At 41.5% G+C, this 22,436-nt stretch overlaps 1 protein-coding gene across 1 annotated transcript; it reads left to right on the top strand.

Annotated features, from left to right (window-relative positions):
* The first annotated feature begins 1,877 nt into the window (after positions 1–1,877).
* On the top strand, positions 1,878–21,600 carry wars2 (tryptophanyl tRNA synthetase 2, mitochondrial). Its single transcript, XM_088914343.1, has 6 exons — positions 1,878–1,984; positions 14,476–14,730; positions 17,001–17,081; positions 18,160–18,242; positions 18,614–18,732; positions 19,184–21,600. Exons 1-6 carry the CDS (start codon positions 1,880–1,882, stop codon positions 19,630–19,632), a joined length of 1,092 nt encoding a protein of 363 aa, XP_088770469.1. The 5' UTR covers positions 1,878–1,879; the 3' UTR covers positions 19,633–21,600.
* The last annotated feature ends 836 nt before the right edge of the window (positions 21,601–22,436 follow it).

Here is a 22,436-nt window from a genome sequence, read left to right as displayed (position 1 = left end):
AATATGAAGGGAGGAAATTCCTTGAAATTGAGAGAAGGGCGAAGACGCACAGCTTAGATGTGGGTGGCCAGGAAGCAGAGGCCAGAAGCTCGGGATTCGAAGAGGGGGATAGAGACAGAGCTCTAATCAGAACACGCTAGAGCCACCCGAGCAGACGTGAGAGAATATTAAGAGGGTTATGTGTTAGGGCTTTCTGCCCCAGGAAATAATAATGAATAGGGAGTGATATTTGCACAAATGCAACCAGATGCAACAGAGAGAAATCATGACCAGGTGTCGGGGGGGGGGGTGGATATAGGGGATTGGCACTCCAACATCTGTAAGACAACATACATTTCTGCGTATTCATTGATGCTGCCCTTCATGGAAGGGAGAGGCAAAGTGACAGTAACCACTCTAAGCGGCTTAAAAAGAAAGCCTCCTTTTGACCAGAAGACCCAAATCCAGCAGAAGCGACTTGAAGAGCTCTGTGCTCTCATTAACTCAGTAGACTGTCTACAAAGGCTCACCAACCCGGTGCTGTAGTGTCATGGAAAAGTGTGTGTCTGAACCAGCAATTCAGGATGTGATATCACTAAAATGCATCAGGGGATTAGCTGGGTATGAGCCGGACCAGATTCACTGTGGATGGAAAGTACATACTGTACCACCAAAGAACTGGTATTGAGAAGACATTTTTAGCTTCGTGCAAACTAAATTCATTATTTCTGAGATCAGAATGTCCTTGTCTATAACCAACTTTCACTATACAGTACATGTATTTCACCAACGAATGCAAGGAATCTGTTTGAATGGGGAGGGGTACCCGTGCTTCAGGTACCCGTGCCTGTCATTTTTTCACAAATGCTTTAAAAGCTGTTCGTTATGTGATTCACGCTACTAACAGTTTACATACAAATAAAAAAACATGGCCTTCACAAAGATTGAAAACATCAATTCATTTTCTAACTGCTTTATCGTTAATGTCTTGGGGATGTGAGCCACAGGCACAGGGCAGGTTACACCCTGGATGGACCTAAATCCTATATTATGTGTGGAAAACCTGGAGTAACCTACTAGCACATCTTTGGACTGTCAAGGGAAACAAAACAAACAGAAATACAGTCTTCCAAAGGCTTTCCATGACTGTGGGAAATGGCTGCTTTATTATTTCAAGATGAAGGCTGTCAGTCTAGTGCTGTTCTGATCTTCCAGATTCCCATTTGAGAGATCAGGAGAGTGTTATAAGAGACCACTGCCCCAGCCTGGATCTGGTGCTCTGGCAGGGAAGACTCTTTCCGAGTTGTTACGACTGAACTTGAGCAATGCAAAACAAATTAAAATACCATTTGTTTTTAAAAACGAATACTTTTTACTTCGGCGGGAGACTACTGCTAAACCATTTGGAAGTAATTAATTACTTAATTCTGGTCCCAGAAAGAAAATGCGATCTCGATTTTTTAAAATGAAACTTGAGAAAAACGGAGAGTAAAACACGAATGAAGAATAAAAACACATGATAAATCGAAAATGAGAGAATAGCATATTTCCTTCCCCCTGTCCTGCCAAGAGGCAGTTCTCTGATAGTCCCATAGAAGAAGTAAAGGCGGCAGACTTTAGCTGTTACAGAGTAATTTAACAATGGAAACAAATGCTGCCTTTCCTCTGAGATGTTGCAAGTAACCTAAATCATCATCTGGAAACTCTGGATTCTAGTATATTTTTATTCTCAGATTGTTTCATAATTTCATTTTAACCTCCCACTTTTTTCCTGGTGTAAAAAGATACATCCAGTATATTTCACTTCGGCGTTTTAAATCTGCGCTGACAGTGGCCCACCTGTGTTTCCGTAGTTCCTGCGGGAGGCCGGGTGGGCTTGACCTTCCTTGTTTACACCAAGATGGCGCTGCCCGTGAGGACGAGCATGAGCAGGCTCTCGGGTTTCATTCAAAACTTTAAAGTGGCGAAAGTGTCGTTCAGTGCTGGAAAGGATTGTGAAAAAAAGGTAAAGTCTTTTAAGGTCGTGTTTTTTTAAACATTCGTGATTTTACTGTTGGTTAACAAGACCAAGACAGAATAAACTCGTGTCCAATTAGTTGAAAGAGATGGGCTGATTATGCTCATATTGTATCGTTTTTAACCAGATTTTAAGTCCAGATGACAAACTGAAAAATACATCCCCCTTTTGTTATTTTAAACATAAATGAAGAAGAAATAAACAAAAAATAAGATGTATGTTAAAAATGAAAGTATGATGTATGTGGCTTTCGTGTTTAACATCACACACAGGTTGATGTTAAACACGAAGAATTCAGAAACGGACAAACCCTCTTTTTAACACGTGTATTTAATCGCCTCTTGCAAAGGATAAAGTTTCAATAAAAAAAATGAGTTTTACGTAACGACGGCATCAATTTAACATTTCTGTTAGTCACCACTAGTTAAGGTAGTTTGTGGTGGGACTTTCCTGTGCTTTGATTTAATTATTTCGCCTTAACATCTTATATACCGTAGCTCTGTTTTTACGTTTGGTTTTACACATAAGTGTGAGAGCAATTGCATCGCTTTAAGGACAAAATCGTTTTTCACGAAGCCAATACAGGCAAAGCTTGACAAGTGCACTTCATCGGTAGTATTTATTTGCTGGTATTTTTCAGTTTTAAGCGATTTTGTATTCCATGAGCATAATCAAAGAAGACTTTTGACATCCTCTGGTGCTTTGGTTTGGTACATTCCAGCTTTTTACTCACACAAGAAATAGACACCACTTTAATAGTACTTGAGTTTACTTTTACTTTACTTTACCCCATGTTGACAGTAAAGAGATTTTATACGGTGAAGCACCCAGAACAAGTCAGCTACATAGAACAACACACAGACTTTTAAACACACAGAAACATGGGTACTACTAAATCCTTATTCTCCTAATACCAGACAGCTAGTAAAATGTTACAACCAAGATTTATTGTAACTAAAGGTAAATTATTTACAACCTCGTGTACCCAGTGAATTCCAAGAGGCAAAAAAATGCTTAAATGTCTGTTCTGCCTTCAGCATCCTAATCTTTGTAAGGCACATGGCACATACCCCCCCCCCCCCCAACAGCAAAATAAAATCTTATTTTGTCTTTACGTTCACATATTTTGTGTTTGTGATCAAGAGATTAATATGAAGATAAGTATAATATGTTTTCTTTTTGTGGTGGCACCATGCTCAGCATCGCAGCCTCCCAGTGCTGGGGGCCTGGATTAAATTCTGCACCTGGGGTGCTGTCTGTGTGGAGTTTGTATGTTCTCCCTGGTCGCTTGGATTTCCTCAGGGTGCTCTGGTGTCCTCCCACAGTCCAAAAACACGCTGGTAGATTAATTGACTTCTGGGAAAACTGGTCCTGTGTTCTTGTCTGTCTGTCCTGTGATGGACTGGCGTCCTGTCCAGGGTGTGTCCTTTGGGATAGGCTCCAGCTCTGCTGCAGCCCTATCTTGGATAAAGTGGTTAGAAAAAGGATAGATGTTTTATTTATAAATTGTGTTATTTAATTCCCTCCATACATCTGATTCGAACGAAAAATACTTTGTGTTCCAGCCTGCGATTTCAAGTGAGCATATAGGTATTGATCCACATTTACAAGTAAATTTCAAAATGCAAAAAGTCATTATTTGTTTGCATCTCCCTTTGAGACAATAATTGCAGGATGCCTATGATCTGCTGTGCTCACCAATCTCTGTGTAATCATTTGAAATGCTATGCTGTAGTCATTTTGTATTTGTACCTGTTTTTGAGGGATTCTGACTTGACCTGGGTTCGAGCCATTGCAGTGACGCACGAAGTAGGGTGGGAGTGGCAAGGGCACAAGTTCTAGAACCCAAATCCGTTACAGTAACAAAAGGACAGACAATGAAATGTGGGCTATTTTGAAGTCGCAATTGCGAGATAAGAAGTCGCAATTGCGAGATAAGAAGTCGCAATTGCGAGATAAGAAGTCGCAATTGCGAGATAAGAAGTCGCAATTGCGAGATATAAAGTCACAATTCTGAGATACTAAGTCAGAATTCTGAGATACCATAGCACATTTTTTTTTACTCCCTGGCGGAAACTCATGGTTAACTGTGTTTAATGTAAGATTCTCAACTTTTTTCTCATGACGATCTCCTTGGGTGCTTTGGCACGTGATATTCTGGGTCGTTGTCATTCTGCCTGGTTAAGTGCCTCCTAATAAGTGTGAAAACAAAGTGGTGTTTTTTTTTAGCATTTGCAGTTATTTTTTTCTCTGCAATTTAACCTTCTCATCTTGGACAACTTTCATTTTTGTGAAACTCTCCTGGCTCCTCTTGGCTTGCCCAAGCAAATTCAGATCTGGCGTTTCTGTCCTTGGAGCTGATGAGAGGTTTGCATCTTGCAGTGCAGCCTCTGTAGGTCTGCTATCTCGGTCCTCCGCAGGCGGTGGAGTTTGGGACCTCCTGCACTCTGGAGGCTGCTGTTGGTTTCACTGGCAGTTGTTTCAGGGTTTTACCTGGGCAGCTCTGCTAATCTTCTGTCATCAGCTGCAGATGTTTTTCTGGGCTGATCCGGTCTTGGCTTATTGATAATGACACCTGCGGTTTCTTTATTCTTCAGTATATTCTGACTTGTTGGTTTTGGTGAGTCCAGTTTCTGCGCTGTGGTTCTGATTATTTTGTTTCTATTTTAACTTTTCCAAGTGGGCTCCAAGCTCTAACAGGTTGACAGGATGATCGCAGCTCTTTAATGAGCCAAGAACAAGCACTTGACAAGCAAGAGACCCTGGTCAGCCAGTTGTCCCAATTACTTTGCTCCCTGTAAAGGAAGGGCTCCAGTGCTTTCAGTTCAGTTAGTGAAAAATAAAGTGTTTGGGAGTTGCACTTCTCAAACATGTCTTTGATGACAAATTATTATTAGAGATCGTGGTGAAAGTCTCAGTTTACACCTCACTGTCCTCATTTGACATGGTAGAAAAAGTGATACATTTAAGAACATAAGAGAGGAGGCAGAGGAGGCTATTCTGTGCATATAGCCTGCAGCCAGTGTTCAGAAGAAGCCAGGCAGTTCTCAGCATGGCTGTGTTGATTGTTCCAAACTTTCACAGCCATATGGCTGATGAACTGTCTCCTACTTCCAGTTTTCATGCATTTCATTAGCTTCCACGTAATACACAGAATACCTTGTAGTGTTCTGTGGGAAAGTCAGCACAGCACTAACTGTGTGTCACACAGCGCAGCATGAAGCGACTACAGCTGTCTTATAATGACGTTGTGTATTTGCTCCCTCTGACTTACGACCAATACATCAATTTTATTGTCATATTGGATTATGAAGAGGACATTAAATAAAGCCCAGAATATTTGTCCTTTCCTGCAACTGAATTGGCAGTTTTAATTCCGCTCAAGTTTAACTTAAAATCCTGTACTGCAAAGCCAAACTAACTGCAGATGTTTTTCATTCTTCGTCGTATTTCCTTTAAAGTTACTGCTCCGCTGTGTTCACACCTTTGTGTTTGTTGGTCGTATGACCGGTTTCTGTCTGGTAGAAGAAGAGAATGTGTTAAAGCTGAAGAAAGATTTCCTTATTAGCTTGAGTCCTCTCATAATGACTCCTTCACAAGCACTGTTGAAGGTTAACCTTAAACACTGCTGGCAGCAGGTATTCATGAGTTATGTGTTACTGCACATAACACAACGATGGAGCTGGGACGTTTTTTATTGCTTTCAAATTAAAGCTTGTTATTCCTTCTTATTTAGTTAAGGATTAAGAGGAAGAAGCTGACAGAAGTTATTTGAAATGTGTCTCTGTGTTTGCTTTTGCTAATTGGCCTGATGCAGTCTGTCAAACTTTCAGCTGCCAGTCAGCTGGGAAGCACTGGCTTTAGCTGTGCTTGCAGTCCCCGATCTTTAAGGTAATTTTGGCAGCATCAGATGCATATGATCTTACTTCTCTGACTTTTTAAGTCCAAAGAACCTTTCCCCCCCCTCCCATCTGTTTTACTCATTTGTGTCACTCTTTTCTTTGGCATATTTATAAGAGATCTGGAAAAGCCTAATCACTCTGTTCCTTTATCAGCTCCATGGATCTTTATACTTGAGGGACTGCGATGCAGTTTGAAGTACCGGTTTGTGTGCAGCTTCTGATGTGGCCGAGAATTCTAGCTCAAATCATAACGAAAGCTAAAGCACAGCAAAAAAAATAAAAGGCTAAAGAAACATGAACAAAAGCAGGGTGTTGCCTAACTGTGACACGTGGTGGAACTGCTCACTCAAGAGTACCGAGACGTCTTCAGCGGTTTTCCTAGTTTGGGATTAGAGCTGGGCCTCTCCTGTCAGCATGGCACGAGCAGTGCTCAAGAGCTAATAGAGTGCGAACTCAAACAATGAGTCCCAAGGCGCATGTAACAATCATTAGTCCGTTTACCAAAAACAGGGGCACTAATTATTAGGCTGGTCCTGCATTATTGCACAAATAAGCCCCTTATGCTTTGCTAGCTCTTCCAGATGATGTATGAGCTGCGTGCTGTAAAGTTGCTGTGCAGTGTTTTATTGTTGGAATGTGAGGTAACCGCTGGGCGTCTGTGTGCTGTTAAGACTGGTCTTGAGGGTCTCTGGGAAGGTGTGTGCTGGGATGGGAGGAGGGTGGGCAGGCCCTCAACACGGCAAGAGTTCTTTACCAGAAACATCGTCTGAAATGAAGTGTTAGTTTGCGTTTCATTAACCTGCCCCAAATATGCGCACTGAAACGCACAACGTCCAGAGGCGAGTGTGTCAAAAAAAGTACATGTTGTCTTTAAAAAAAAATCATTGTTCCCACAATGTAAGCAGTCGACCCCTCAACACGCGTCTAGTGAGGGCAAATCCGAAATGTTTTTCAGCATATGTGTGATAAAGAAGCGCATTATATATTGCCTTCCACTAGAGTATTTTAATCTTTACCTATATGATTTCCGCACAGAAACAGCCCTCTTTATAGGAGAAAAGACAACAGAACATAATTCTTGTAGTGGTGGCAACTCTGTCTCCCTTCTTAACTACAGGGCCCTGTAGGTGTGGTGTGTGTTAAAATAAAGGGGAAGAGTTTGGCCTCTTTTTAAAATAAAGTTTCTAGTTACCTAGCATATTTTATATATATATTAAATCAAAATATTATTTTTAACTGATGCATTTTCCATCTGCCTTTCCTAATTATTTAGCTGTTTCCTTGCTTACAGTTGTGCAGCCTGTTTTTCCATTTTCTTTTTGTGCTGATTACTCATGAAAAGCCAGTCTGACCGGCTGAGAGAACAGCACAGTTCGGAGGATAAAAATCACGTCTGTGATGAGTAAACCTTTCATCGCCGTGTGAATCTAAAAGTTATATCTTTTTTTCTGAAATGTGTGTTTTGTTTGCATGAATGTGTTACAGGCACATTCGCTCCGTGGAGCTCAGGTTTGAGATAACTGAAGGGATCGGTCTGTGATGGCACATTTCAAGCTGTGTGCTGCTAAGAAATACTGCTCGTTTGTCAGAAATTGATCCTGTCTGGCCTGCTCTGTGCACGATAAGGATATATTTGAGGACCAAAGTGGGGTCTCTTACTACTTCCTGCCTTTGAAATGCACAGAATGTCTTCAGACTTCAGACTGCTGTGTATATTTGTACATCTTTCAAAACTGAACTCTAGCATTTAAAAATACACACACGAACAGATTAGATACTAAGCATGAAACACAATTCAATCAAGGCTTTAATGCTTCAGGCTGTTCATTAATAATATATTTTTCACCTTATTTGTTGTTTTTTTTTCACTTAACAAAGCTCAGATCTTAGCATTTCAGATGTATTCCTCTGTTGGAAATAAGCTCCGTAAACTCCCATAAATTCTAACGGTGCCGTATAAATGCTCCACGTCACATTTTGCAAAGTTTGGACAGAAATTCTTAGGTTTTAATTAAAATGTCTCACATATCTGGTATCAGACCTCTGGGTCCTGTTCAAGTAAGCAGCGATTCTGCACACAGAGGAAATTACCAGAGTCGTCAGAGTGGCTCTTGGCTGGAGTTCTCCTGACTATTGCCATAATTATACATTGATGAATTTATGAGGTACGTCTGTTATTTTTGTTTCGTTGTTTGTTTTAATGTATGTTATTTTTTTACCTTGTATTCTGAGCTAAAAAAAGCACTTTCTGCGTCACTATGCTTTAAGCCGAAACACCTGGAAACGCCAAACTTTCGGGCTAAAATATCTCCTTCCTTTTATTTCATGTCTTATCTCGTCTTTTCTGCCTTCCTTTGTCTGCTTCCGTCTTTCAGTTATGCCTCTTTATGACTATATAGGTTAAAAGTTCATTTTAGGAACCAGCTTTGTAGACTGACAGTTAATAAGCATGGGCCTTTCACATTCATTATATATCAAAGATTTTGGGGCTCTCTGTGGTCTGGGTTTGTTGCAGAGCGGACTTTGCTTTGAAGAAATCAAAGTTACAGAGAGAAATTTTTGATATTAAATTTTACCTCAAACTGTATTGGTCTCCCGAGCTCTCATTTAAATGCCATACGACTGATTAAAAATCTAAGCTTATTTTTAGGTCTGTGTTTTTTCTAACCATGTGCGTTTTTGGAAAGCTGCTTTAGTAAATATCATTGGGGAAGAGTGTGAATTCCACAAAGAGAAAAAATAACACGTTCTTAGAACTATACGCACTGAATTATTTAAAATTGAGCTTGCTTTTAGCAACACAGCTGTGAAGTAATCTCTTGAATTTATTGCAATACAATAAGAAATTGATTGTTAAGTAATCTAACTAGCAGTCCATACAAAATACAGTTTATACGACATACAGAAATAGCCTGTAACCTCTTTTGGAGAAAAATCACTTCATCCTTCATGATCATAGAAGACAGCTGCTCATTGTTTATTAAACATCATTATAGTAACTCTCTTGGCAGGCGTTTTCCTGAATATTACCAAAATTATACGTTGATTAATTTATGAAGTGTGTGTTGATTTTGCTTTATGTGGCAGTTTGTTTTGTTAGATTTAAACATATGCTATTATAGTTTTGACGTCCAAGCCATCATAAACTAAAAATAATAATGGAATCACGCATAACTAGAGTGATTCCAGTGAAGTCATTCACTGGTTTGACAATAAGTTACAAGCGTCCTCAATCCAGCATTACTTGAAAAATAAATCTTAGCCTCTTTGACGCTGTTTGCTTTCCTATCCAGACAAATGTCTTAGAATATTTGTTTGGATAAGCAAATCTGTATTTTGAAGGTATTTGGTAAGGATAATTTCTAGTTTCCCAGGTTAATTACTTTTCCAAGTGTGTGTTAATTGAAGGAGCATTAAGATAAGGAAGGGCTCTGCTCTCTATGTGAAGAGTCGGGCGTGCTCTGATACAAAGTTGAATGTAAGCCCTGTACAGCAGATCAGCGTTTCAGGCCGATTTCTCAGCTGCTAGACTGGCTATTCTTAACTGCTTGGTTATTTTTGGAATCTTTTCCTACCTTTCTACTGGGAATGCTGTTTTGAAGTCATTTTAGCCTCATTAATCAGATTTCGGACCCACGTTGTGTAGGCTCTGGCTCCTACAATGTGTTTTTCTGTTTTTTTCCCTCTCAGCACAGTGTGAAGCGTAGAGGAAAATCATCAATCTTACCTGTCTGAGACGTCAGCCACAGATTTAATCAAATGCTCCATTCTGTCTCTCTCTCGCCCTCCCTCTCACTGTGCCTCCTTTGGACTCTGTTTCGTTTGTGTCCTTCATTCTTTCTCTTTTGTTTTCTTTTTTCCATCTCTTTTTCCCTGTGCAGTGAGGTTTGTATCTGTTGCCCTCGTACACACAAAAAATGGAGCATTAAATATTTTGCTGCTGTTTCCTGCTTTTCTAAAAGAGATTGGAAATGTTTAAAGTACTGTTGCAGTAGGAACAGAGGGCACATTACCCAGAAATGCCTTTTTGTGGTCAGCATGATGTCTGGTTTAATGGTTTTATGGTTTACCTTGACAGAAGTGTGTACTGTGGGCTGCACATTTAAAGCACAGCAGGACCCTCAGGTTAACTATGGGAGAGTGTGTTGCAAATGTTAGGCCTCTTTCCTGGTTGCTTATGGGCTTGTTCTCCACTTTCTCAGAGGTGAATGTTCTGTCGATGTGTCACTGCCCTTTAAGTTCAGCGAGGTGACACTTGGCTCCCTACCTGGAATTTTTACCTTTGATGTGTCAACAGCAGCTGTAAGAGCTCTCACATCTTTCTCTTCAAAGAGTTACACTGGCTAAATGTTAGGATCAGCGTTAGAAATTGTTCATTGTGCGCATTGGGCTACACAAATGAAACAGGCTGTCGTTTCCAAGTGAGCTCTGTGGGCACTGTTATTTTCTCGGCAGCCAGCAGTGACAAAAATAAGCAGTGCGCTGCAATGTGCGCGGAAGGGGGCAAAGGGATGCTTTCACACTTTTCTTTCTAAAACAGGCCTCTGTTCATTTTCACAGTGAACCACAGTGATGCGGGAGGGCTGTGATAAAGCAAGCCGGTCGTGGGGTGAAAACCCGAAGTACTTGGCAGGTTTGAGTTGGTAAAGCCTGAACCAGAAGTAAAAAAAAAAAAACTTTTTACTGGTTTAATTTCCACATGTTTCTCATTTTTGCCTGGGAGAAGAAGTGATTGCAGTTGCAGTTCAAGCACTGGAAAATCAGGAGGACGATGTTGGGAAGAGTCATAGAGTCATTATCAATGAGAAATATTTGAAAAATGAACATTTTAATTCAGGAGATCTGAGCTGGAGCTTTTTTGTATCAAAATGCTTAAATGCATGTTTGAAATACGCGTAGTGCAAGAATTGCTGCTACCAGCAGCAGTATCAATCAATACTTCTTACACCATATGGTAGCAATGTATGAAAACCTTTCATTGCTTTCCTCAGGCTAACACAACAACATAACCTCAGTCAGCATAAAATATGGACACGGAACACCCCGTAATAAGACTGCTGTGCGGGGTATCGAGAGGGACCATGAATTTCAGAAGAAAACAACAGGCTGAATTGTGGTTTCCTCAAGAACTGCCTTTCCCACTAGTTGCAAACCTGACATAATGTTAAAACTGAGGGCAGGAGGCACTTTCCTACTCACTGAATTGTGTGAATCTGGAACAAGTTACCCAGCCTTGTTCTTGAAGCTGACACCCGGGCATCTTTCATGAAACATCAGCATTAACCCCAGTCCATTAGATACTGGTGAGCAAACAGACTAGGGTCTTTTAAATTAAATAACATTCTTATGTTATTTAGCAAAGAGAAAGATCTGAGGGTTTCCCTCTGTGCTCTCTGTGTTCTAGCCTGTCCTTTTCTATTGACATTGTTCGTGTGTTATTGTTTTTGCAATCAGAGTAAATTATATGGAAACATTTATTCTCAGCATTTAAGGCTAGCTTGAAGTAGTTATATTGTGATGAACGTACTTTAAAGAATGGACATAATATTGAATTTTCACTTGATACTTAAGTACAATGGCCCAATGGCTCAAGCACTGGAGAGTCAGTCAATTACTTCCAAACAAATGAAGATTTATTTCCTTGATGAGCTCGAGTTTGGGGATTGTAACTGAGGTTCGAATGAAGTGATGAGTAGTGCAGGTTTCTCAATTGCGCCCACTACAAAGAAAACCGATACGAGTAAGGAAGCATTTTATGGTTTAAGGGCATATGACCTGTTCTTCCACATTCTTTGTTGCTCATAATCTCATAATATGTGCCATATCTGCAGTTGTAATAAAGTTAAATTGTCACCTATGCCTGATTAAAAGTTTTCCTTTAGAGTTAGTAACCTTAATAATTTGGCCGAGACCTTGGTTTGGGTGCATGTGGGTCGTATATACAGAAAACGTGCGTTTCTGCAGGTACTGGACGCTACCTTGCATCTTGCAGAGGCAGAGCCAGGCCCTGTTCAGTGTAGGTTTCTTCCCCTCGGCTGTTCCCTTGGAGTAAATAGTTCTAGCAGTACTGTTTGTTTTGCATAGAAGCGAGGAGTCAAGCTGTTGCATCACTTGAACGGTATGTGCCATGCACTGCCTCTCGTGGCTCACTTGGGAATTTCTCTTGTTCATTTTGGCAGCTTTGCATCCACACGGCAAGCTGGCCGTACCCCCCTCCCCACACGGGCACACCTCCTCCTTCCATTTCTCCATTCTCCCCGTCTTTACGAGCCGCATTCCTGGCTCATGATTTCATGGTACTGTACCAGGCGTTACTGTGCTGCCTGAACCACTCTGGAGCATCGCCAAACCCGTGCCTGCTGGGTCCCAGCACATCCACTAGAAAGAAAACATTTGTCCAAGGCTCAAAAACACACTGTAATTTAGTTTTAATTTAGCACTCCCCCACCTCTTCCCCCGAGTTAAGAAAGTCCTGGTTTTTTTTATGAAGCCCTGAACATGAGCAGACGTTTAGACTGTTGCTTTTAGTTTTGCCAGGATGTGGGGAAGAGCAGAGGTCAGGGCTGGGCTGTCCGGGTGTAGACTCTGGCAGCCTGAATGGAGGCTTTACTGGTCTTTCTGAGCCGTTTAGACTTTCTAGAGAGGTGTTGTCCTGTCTTTCAGTACGCTTGCTGTTGCGCTTAGAGCGGTAGTGGACGCTAACCTTCGTAATTTTGGTTTTCATAGTAGAACATAAGAGATAAAGAGCACAAGAAAGACTGGGAATAAGTGCAGGCCATTCAGCCCATCAAGCATGTACCTAGTAGTTAACTGAGCAAGGATCTCGTCCAGTGTTCTCTTGAAAGCAGCCAGGCTCCCAGAGTGCCATCTCTTTTCAGCACAAGCACATGGCAGGACTGAGAGGCCCCGTCCACCTGAAGTCTGTTCATTGAACAAAGACCGTGTTTCACAGTGCCTGGTGCCTAGTAGGCCAGATGGAATGGGGGAAAAAAAGCTTTGCTAATACTTGACTTTTCTGTTGCGTTCGTTTTAGAGATTCTTCATGTTTTAACATCTCTTTGTTTCTCAGTGTCAGTGTTGTTAATGTTCCTGTTTGGTCTGATGATATCCATATGTATGACTTTGAGGAAAAGCTGGAAGTTGCCTTGAAGGAAAATGTCATTTAAGTAAAGAGATCTGCATTGTGCAAAACCGCTAAGCTAATTGTACAATTAGAGAACCGTACAGCTAAGCTTCAGTAACTGGCAGTTGAAGTGCCGCTACCGTTGCCAACTGGCAGCTCACGGCTGCTTATCTGATACCTTTCCAGTGCAATCCTTGGCCTTTGTTGAGTGGCAGTACAAGGTCTCACAGAATCTTTAGAACATTTCCAGTGTGCCATGTGGGCCATTGCAAAGACCTCTTGCTCCTGTCAGGTGTTTCATTTTCTAAAGGGGCTGACTTTTTTTGAAGCCTGCTATATACATCAATCGGACAAGCACGTCTTAAACTCTGGCTGGCAGTGGTGAGCTATACATTTCCTGTAATTCCAGCAAAATGCTTTGTATTTCTGTTAAATGTATCTGGTCATTTGTTTTTATGACTGATCCTATTATCATTTTCGGTAGTGTTGACTGTACTAACAAATTAACTCACAGCTGGCAGCCCACTGAAGCTCAGCAGGTGTGAGCCTGGTCAGTACCTGGATGGGAGACTCCTGGGAAAATTAAGGGGCTACTGCTGGAAGTGGTGTTAGTGGGGCCAGCAGGATCCCCATTACCTGTAAAGCACTTTGAGTGGAGTGTCCAGAAATTGCTATATGTGTAAGCTATTATTATAATTGTTATTAACAACTCTGCAGTCACTGTACCGTGCCTCCTCCTATATCAGGGATCAATGTCATGAATGGCATTAAATGGAATGACAGGCTGTATGGAAATTGCATTAAATTGTAATAAATACACACAGAGACACCAAGGAGTATCTTTAAAATTTTGAAAGAGTAAAATGTTTTTGTATTTTAACAATTATAGTAAGTTTTCCTTTTAAATGTTTAAGATTGTAGATTGATCTTCATTTTTAGGTGACCTCAACTTGACCTTAACAGGGAGGTTTAAAACTACTCACAAATAAATAGAATGTAAAAAAGTTTTCATCTCTGTCCCTACAGTCCCTTATAACACCGCTGAAGGTTTAGCTCCTGGTTATTTAAACAAAAGGCAAGTCTAGATCTCATCCTGATTCTCACGGACAGCACCTTCTGTTGTGCTGTTTGTTTTTATGCTGGCTGGGGCTAAGAGGAATTGGAGAGCGAGAGGGCGAAGTCCTCAGGCGAGCGTGTGCTCATTGCGCTCTGAAAGAGCTGGTTTGCCTTGCTTCACTGCCGGGTGCTTCTCTCTCGACGAGCACCTTCGCTGGAAGCTTTAATTCTCTTGCTGTACACTTGAGAATCAGAGATAAGCGGCTCCCACGTAGCAGCTGGGGGTGCCAGCGGCTGAAAGGAGCCCCGGGGGAGGAGCACAGGTCCAGAACGTTGCCTCGCCTGGGAATTCGTTCCCCATTATAACGGCCGCGGTGTTGGACTCGTGTGCCCTGCAGGAGGCGGAGGAGCGCGTCTTCTCCGGGATCCAGCCCACGGGGATCCCCCACCTGGGGAACTACCTGGGCGCCCTGGAGAGCTGGGTGCGCCTGCAGGGGCAGCACGGCTCCGTCCTGTACAGCATCGTGGACCTCCACTCCATCACCGTGCCGCAGGACCCCGCACGGCTGCGGACCAGCGTCCTGGACGTGGCGGCCAGCCTCATCGCCTGCGGCATCGACCCGGAGCGGTCTGTCCTCTTCCAGCAGTCGCAGGTCAGGACGGCCTCACACTGTACTTATACTTATGTTCCTTGTACTCCACACTGTACTTATACTTATGTTCCTTATACTCCACACTGTACTTATACTTATGTTCCTTATACTCCACACTGTACCCGTAATTTTTCTTCACAGTTTAGGATCATCTCTGTGGGTTCCACCGATTGACAGGGAGGTTTAGAAAGCATGTAGTCCTTAAATCTAGTCCTCTGTGCTTAGGAGATTTGCTGAGAAATTCAGTGATAAAAGATGGGTTTTTATTTTTGGAAACGTCGGGGCTAGACGCACTTGTGAGCTCACTCCCAACACGTTGTTTTTTAAAACATGGATACAGTGCAAAGCAAAAGCACTGTGATCAAGATGAAAAAAGATCTGTTGAGAAAACAAAGATGTCTTTCCACCACTGTATTTCAGGGAGGTTGTTTTCTCAGTAGTGTGGTGATTTTAGCATTTCAGGATTGCTGGTCCCTTCAGACTGGAACTTTGAACGTTCACCCCCACAACCCCTGTTTTTATTTTAGTTAAACTTCATGCCACATATCTTGGCTCTGTTGGGGACCTCCCATCGAATACAACTTAAAGCTCATTCCACATGTAAAAATAAAACTTATATCCAAAAAAAACACTTGGCTTCACTGAACATTGTGACGAATTGAAATCAATAGTGTCTTAAGGAGGGGGCAGTGGGAGAGGGTTAAAAGAAGAAGAAATTGTAGGGTTTATAAGTGAATAAAACACTTAACCTACTGGAACGACAGCCTAGGGGGAGTGTAGAGTGAGTTTTTGTGGTATGCCAGTGTACAAAAACCAAGGGGAACGTGGAGTAAAATTAGCTGTGTGTATATAACATTTCTTTCTGTTACCAATGAGTGTCTGAAAAGAATTAAATGTTGTAATAATCCATATCATATCTCTGATTTATTTTTTAGTGTATGATTCAGTTCTTTGGCTGTTCTTTTAGGATCCGTGCTGAAATTTTAGTTTTCCTTTGTTTTAACTGGAGTTATTGTGAGCAAAAAGAAACGTACTCTCTTCACTCCTAACATTTAGAAACAACAGAAAACTGTCGGGGCTCTGAACTGTTTGCATAAATTAAAAGGCGAATCAGGGAGAAAAACAATTGCACTGTGATGGAACGGTGTCTGAAATTCCTTTATAGGTCCGTGCTACTGCTCCTGCACTTGGCCGGGTTTCGTTCTGATTTCGGAAGAGGGAAAGTCCTGCTGGGTCTTCATGTGTTGTGACATGAAGCGTGCCCCTGCAGCAGGGTCGCTGGACACGCCGGCTCTGTCACTGGGTGCCCCCAGACCTGTTCTGCAGGGGTCTGTGTGGCCCGTGGCTGGTTGATCAAACAGTAGATTCTGGACCGCCCCAGGGGTTTTCTTCCTGTGGGATCATGGAGGAACCTTACAGTGGGCGCGGGTGGTGTTCAGCCTGGAGCCTGGAACAGCGAGAATCCGCACACTTGGCAGGAATCGGGCTGTGTCAGAGGCACATGATGTGTGAGCTGTGAACGAGCTCGTTAAAACCGTGCAATGGTCTCGACAGCGAGGAGCGCCTCTCTGGGCAGGAAAGTTATATGAACACGGAAAGCCCCCCCCTTCCCCTCCCCCTTTTCTGACTCCACTGTGGGACCAACAGTGTCCCTGGTGATGATGTAGCGATGTTGAAATGTGGAGTGTGGTGCATATTTGCTTTAACCTGCGCTGCTTGGCATCAGCCCAGAATACTACATTGGATTCATCACACCTGGAGAACCTCGGGTTTTAAAAACGGCGATCAAAAAGTGTGAACTAGTTCAGGGTGTCAAAGAAGTCACAAGCAGTGAAGTCTTGAGAGCTGGAACGTAACCCTGTGAAGTATTATCGATCACTAATTACATTTTGGGGGAAGAATGAGCTTTTCGTGCCAGGCATGGTATAACCATGTATTCCAAGGCTCGCAGTGAAACGTGTTTTGTTCACTGATGTTACGACTGCTGTAGCCGATCTGGAAAGAGAGTCAGCTAACAGGTGAAAAGAGGAGTTGCTGAGCTGAGGCCGCTGTGGTTGCATCCTCGCGAGCATGTTTTGATATTGCATAAAGACAAGTGGCTGAAGAGAAAGTAAAAAAGCGAATTCACCCGGAATAGGGGAAAAAATCATGTTTCTGAAGGACTCTGACATTTTCCACCTTTCTGTTAATTGTGCAGGTATTTGCTGACCAGGCGTCGTTACTTAAGCAATCACTTGAGCGTTACCGTTGTCTTCTCTGCTTTCCCACAGGTGTCTGAGCACACAGAGCTCTGCTGGGTTCTTGGCTGTCTGACCAGCATACCTCGCCTACGACATTTACCTCAGTGGAAGGTAAACAGTGCAGTACAGTCTGGAGGTGCCCTCTGGGTAACGTTTGTGTGAGCATGGAGCTTGCAGAGCATGTCAGCCAGAGTCTTGGGCTGGCGATGGCTGAGCCTGAGCAGCTGTGTAAGAGGAATGGAAGAGTTGTTTTCCCTCACACTTTATTGCTAACTGCAAATTGTGACATGTTTCCTCATTTTGTCTTAGGATGTTGTATTATCGTACTTATGGAATGTGACATGGCCAGAAATGTCTTGTTGATACAGAAGCCTTCTGACTGTTCACCGATGTGGGCATGTGATGTTGATTTTCACTGAAAATGTTATGATTTTTTACATTTCCGATGCATTTGTATTCGAGGTGGTCAGGATCTTAATATCTAAATCAGACCTTGGTTACAAGGAGTGTTCTTGATTTAGGATTAAACCTAAAAAATGTGAAATTACTCTTGCATTTTAAAGTACTGCTTTTAGAACAACACATTAATAATAACTATAATTTATAATTTATTTTAAGTTCAGAGTGTTCAAATAACATGGTATTCTGTAGTTTTACTTTTCAAAACTTTCACTGCCATTTGTGTTAAAACACTTTTGTGCAAAGCAATTCTTTCCCTCTTGCTGCTCCCTAATACATACTAGTAACATTTTAAACTTTAAACAGTCATTTACTCTTTTTTTAATTTACAAAGATTATTCTTCGTGGCCATTTTTGTATCTCTTGGTGACTTATTCCACACCGAGTAAGTCTTGTCTGGTTCAGGAGGACGTTTTTAAAACTGACAAGTATTTTCTAGGTCAGAGATTTAAAACTGTTAGAAGTCTTGCTGAACTATAAGACAGTTTTGACTTTGAACAGCCAAAGTCTTGCTGAACATCGGATCTTACAAAAACAAACGTGTTAAATCATTCAGGTCCATAGCTAACATGTAAAGAGCTCCCTGAGCTTGGAAACACTCGTGCAAGTTTCCCACAGAATGACGGGTAAGGGTCGCTTCTGCAGTGGAGGTTCACTGGGATGTCCTTTTCCAAAGCAGCATAAAAAGCATCTGGTGTGCCTGATCCTTTGTTTCCTTGTTCTGCACCAGATGAAGAGCAATCGGAAGAATGAAGGCAGCGTGGGCCTGTTCACCTACCCCATTCTGCAGGCTGCAGACATCCTCTTATACAAGTACGACAAATTATGACATTTCCACAGACAGGCATTAAGCCTACTGTAGGAAGTCTTCCAGCAACAGCCACAGCCCTGGTGCCTGTTGTTGACCGTCCTTAATGAAATAAGAAAGCTTATTTCTTTCTGTTTTTGAGGTCTTATTAAATCCAGCAAGCCATAGCTAGGTGACACAATTTCCTTACCAGGTAAATGGTCTGTGATTCTTAAGGGGCTTTTGAAGCAACACAAAAAAGGTGACTTGTTTCTCAGAATATCTGACACGCCTGTCCTTCCCCTTTGAGTGACAACATGTGAGACACGCTTGTTGTCAGGGGAAAGTCAAGCCGACGGTTCCAGCTCCTTTACGGAAACCTCGTGTGTTGCTGCAGGTCCACCCATGTTCCGGTGGGAGAAGATCAGATCCAGCACTTGGAACTGGCGCAGGACACTGCTCGCATCTTCAACCAAAAGTACGGGGACTTCTTTCCCATCCCACAGCCACTTTTGAGTAAGTGGAGCCCAAACACCGTTTCAAGTGCTGTTTAGTTACTGTAGTTTAGGTACAGTGGAGGACAATGGGTTGGGTCAGACAAGTAGACGGGCTTTTTTAAAACAGGGCTTTAAAATTCAATGTGGGGTCAGATTTACTAGTGTGAAAAACAAGTCTTTTTGATGTCGTGCATTTGCAATGTTTTGACACAACAAGGAGAGAAAGAGTTGTTTCTGGAGAGGCTGTGACATTCTTATACCTATGATGCACGTACCAGTCATCGCACCTTTCTGAAATCATCTAAAAGGTGTGATTGACAGGGGTGGAGGGGTGGTCTTCGGTGATAGGAACGTACAGTTTGGATAAAACGCAAGTCCTGCTGTAGTGGGCCATTTTCTGTATTGATTTTAAAATTAAAGCGCAAGATAGTCACTTTCGTTTATTCTTTGTTTGTCTTCTCAAAATTCAGGTGTAACAAGAAAGGTAAAATCCCTCAGGGACCCCACATCCAAAATGTCTAAATCCGATCCTCAGAAGTTAGCCACAGTCAACATTACGGACACTCCAGATGACATCCGGCTTAAATTCCGTAAAGCAGTCACGGATTTCACCTCCGAGGTCACCTTCGATCCCGAGAACAGGCCTGGTGTCTCCAACTTGGTGGCTATCCATGCAGCAGTGACTGGACAGACAGTGGAGGAGGTAGTTCACCAGAGTGAGGGACTGGAGACGGCCCAGTACAAACACGTTGTAGCTGAAGCTGTCATCCAAAAGTTTTCCCCGATCCGGGCTGAGGTGCAGCGACTCCGGGCCGACACTGGGTACCTGGAGAAGGTGTTAAGCCGAGGGGCAGAAAAGGCTAAGGAACATGCTTCTGTTGTTTATCAGGAGGTTAGGAGACGTATTGGGTTTTCCTGATGGAGGAATTATCCTGGAGGCAGGAGCATTCTGGGAACTGCCGGCAGTGATGGTCATAGGTGTGCTCCACAAAAAAACTCCTGTTTTTATCTTTTTGATACATGCAAAATGTAGCTGTGAACAGAAATGCAGCTTCTGGATGTCATTAATTCACCTGGAATCTTTACTGCTGCTCACTGAATCTTTAAATCTGTGTTGAGTAACCCTGAAAAGATCATTTAGGAAACCAGCATTTATTTTGACAAATAATCTGTTGCTTTTTTTAAGTAAAGCTTTTCAGTACTTTTTTAATAGCAAGTGCAATCTGAATGCTGTCCATTTTTTTTCTGTACTTGTCCAGAAACAAGAGAGTTACGTGTCTGTCGTCAGTGGAATCTAGATCTGCTTTGGTTTCTACAATCTGTTCTGATCACTGATGTAAACTAATATAACCCTTATATTATATAATATTATATATTATAGCCCAGTGTCATTCCTGATTAATGTCAACATCAGGCAGCTTTTGTGACTATAAACAAGGGGAACAGCAGATTTTACTTATGGAATATAAACAGAACTTACTTTTCAAATGTTGCTAGGGACATCAGAAAGTTTTCAACATTATGATATTCACTGAACATCCCCCAGTTATCTTTAAAAAGACAACAGATGGAGACCTACACCTTGAAGATTTCAGCAGTTCATCATGGTTTATATTTGTTCAGAGGCTCGTTCATTCATTTTATTCATTTAAGTGTGATTTTACTGTGGTTAGAAATTAAGGATGTTCTTAAGATACATGCAGAACACAGTACAAGAGCATAGTAATTAAGTACTTAAATGTATTATTCTTTAAAATGAATAAACCTCACTAAGTCTAGGTCTGTTGACAAAGCACAAGAAACGCATACTCTAGGGTTTTATAATGTTGCAATTGTAGGTTTTAGACATAAGATCTGTCTCTGTTCTGATCCTGAAATGTTCTTAAGATGTTTCCTCCTATAGAATGTTATTTTGTGAAATACCTCAAAATTAACCATGTTAAAGTGTGTGTGAGATGAAGTTTAGAAAGCACTAATTCTTGTGAAAAATGCTTAATTCTTCACTGGCTGACTCATCTTTATTTAGGAGGTGATTTTTCACTTGCTGCTGATCTCTAGATGATGACATTTCTGGGGGACATTTACCAATCATCTCTGAACACACACACATCTCAGATGTAACTCCAGTGTTTGCCAGATGGGACTGAATATAACATATCTGCAAACCGACCATACAGTTTTGTATCATTTTACCCCATGTTTAAAATTTTGTTTGCAGATTTCAACATCTGCTAAATCTTTTCTCTGCTGAGCTCCATATCTAAATGCTGCAAAATCTGTTGATGTGGCTCGTTTCCTGGATGTAGGAGTAGATCAGTCTCATAGTGGATACAGTGTCTGTATTCACTGCATCAGCAATATGAAAGGCAATGTAAAAATCCTCCTACATTCTCCTTCTCCCGTCTACATAGAGATTGCAAGGAAAACACAAAGCTGTGTTCCTGTCGAATACACACAGGGGCGAACTACATTGTCTCAGGTTGATCTGGTAATTGGAAAGAAGAGCTCTACCAGCTCACTTCAACATCTGGTCTACAAGAGAAGCTGTTAAACATGCTGGGAATGTTTAGTAAAGGGGATTTTTGTCCCTGCTATTATGTAACTGGTTTGAGTTTTAATATTCTGTTTTCTAAACCGTAGATGTTTTAAAGTTACGTTAAATATTATCTTTAAAATTATGAAAACTAGAGAAATGAAAGAAAGTTATATGTCAAAGGATCATGCTGTATTATCTCTGTATCAAGTCTTTGTAAGCTTTATGTTAATATTTTGGCTGTGACGTAACATAGCCAGAAAACTGAAAACAGTTTGGGGGGAAAAAAAGACAGTTTAACATTTTTATTTTTTTATGTTTAATGAAGAATTAAACATGACTAATCTTATTTACAGTAACTGCTCTCCTGAGATTGTTCAGTAATGCTTTAAAAACTAAATTTGTTTTTAAAGAGAAACAGGCTCTTTAAGCAGTCCCCTTTTTCCTGATGTTATTTTTTAAGAAAGTGCAATACGATTGCTGTAATGTTTCTGCAATCATAATGTTTTCACTTTGGGAATAGAATTTTATAAATTGTGGACTTCTTCCTGAAATGTTTTATTCTTTTAACTCCAATGACAGCTAACAGAACACACCACTCAGCAATTTTCCATTTTTCAATGGAACATTATTATGCACTGTTTGGAAAATGGAGTAAAATTGTTTGCTATTTGTCAGTTCCAGGAAAACCCTGCCGAGCCATACCTGTTAGTTGAAAATCAAAAATAGCAATTATCAACAGTTAAGTAAAATTATTATTTCAGAAGTATTTTTTCTCTCCCTCAAGACCCCCTCTTAAAAACGAGGTTAATGCCCACCCCGCAACTAGTTTTGCTCATGTGGAGCGCAGTTAATGATGTTTCCCCAGCCTTCTCGAATGAGAATAGCAAAATTACTTCCATCTGGACCTTTTCTCCTAATGTTTAAAATGATCAAGAGTGTGGAGAGACTAGTTCTTTTCAGGAGACAGGCACTGTTAATATGAAAAGTGTTATCATGGGACAAAATCGACGGGCTCTTTTTTTAAAGCTAGAAATGTTTCAGGCCTTTAGGTCTTCCCACAGTCCCTTGTTCCCTGTCTGTAGGGGCAGATGATTGGCAACCACTTCCCACCGCTCTTGAGGGCTTATAAACCAAGTTAATTGAAGCTCCTCGAACCAAATTTAAATTTGTCATGTAATTGTAGATGA

The sequence above is a fragment of the Atractosteus spatula genome, chromosome 4 (assembly GCF_055471065.1).
Source record: "Atractosteus spatula isolate fAtrSpa1 chromosome 4, fAtrSpa1.hap1, whole genome shotgun sequence".
NCBI classification, from domain to species: Eukaryota; Metazoa; Chordata; class Actinopteri; order Semionotiformes; family Lepisosteidae; genus Atractosteus; species Atractosteus spatula.
The sequence above is the reverse complement of the archived record's forward strand: the minus strand, read 5'-3'. Positions and strand labels throughout refer to the sequence as shown.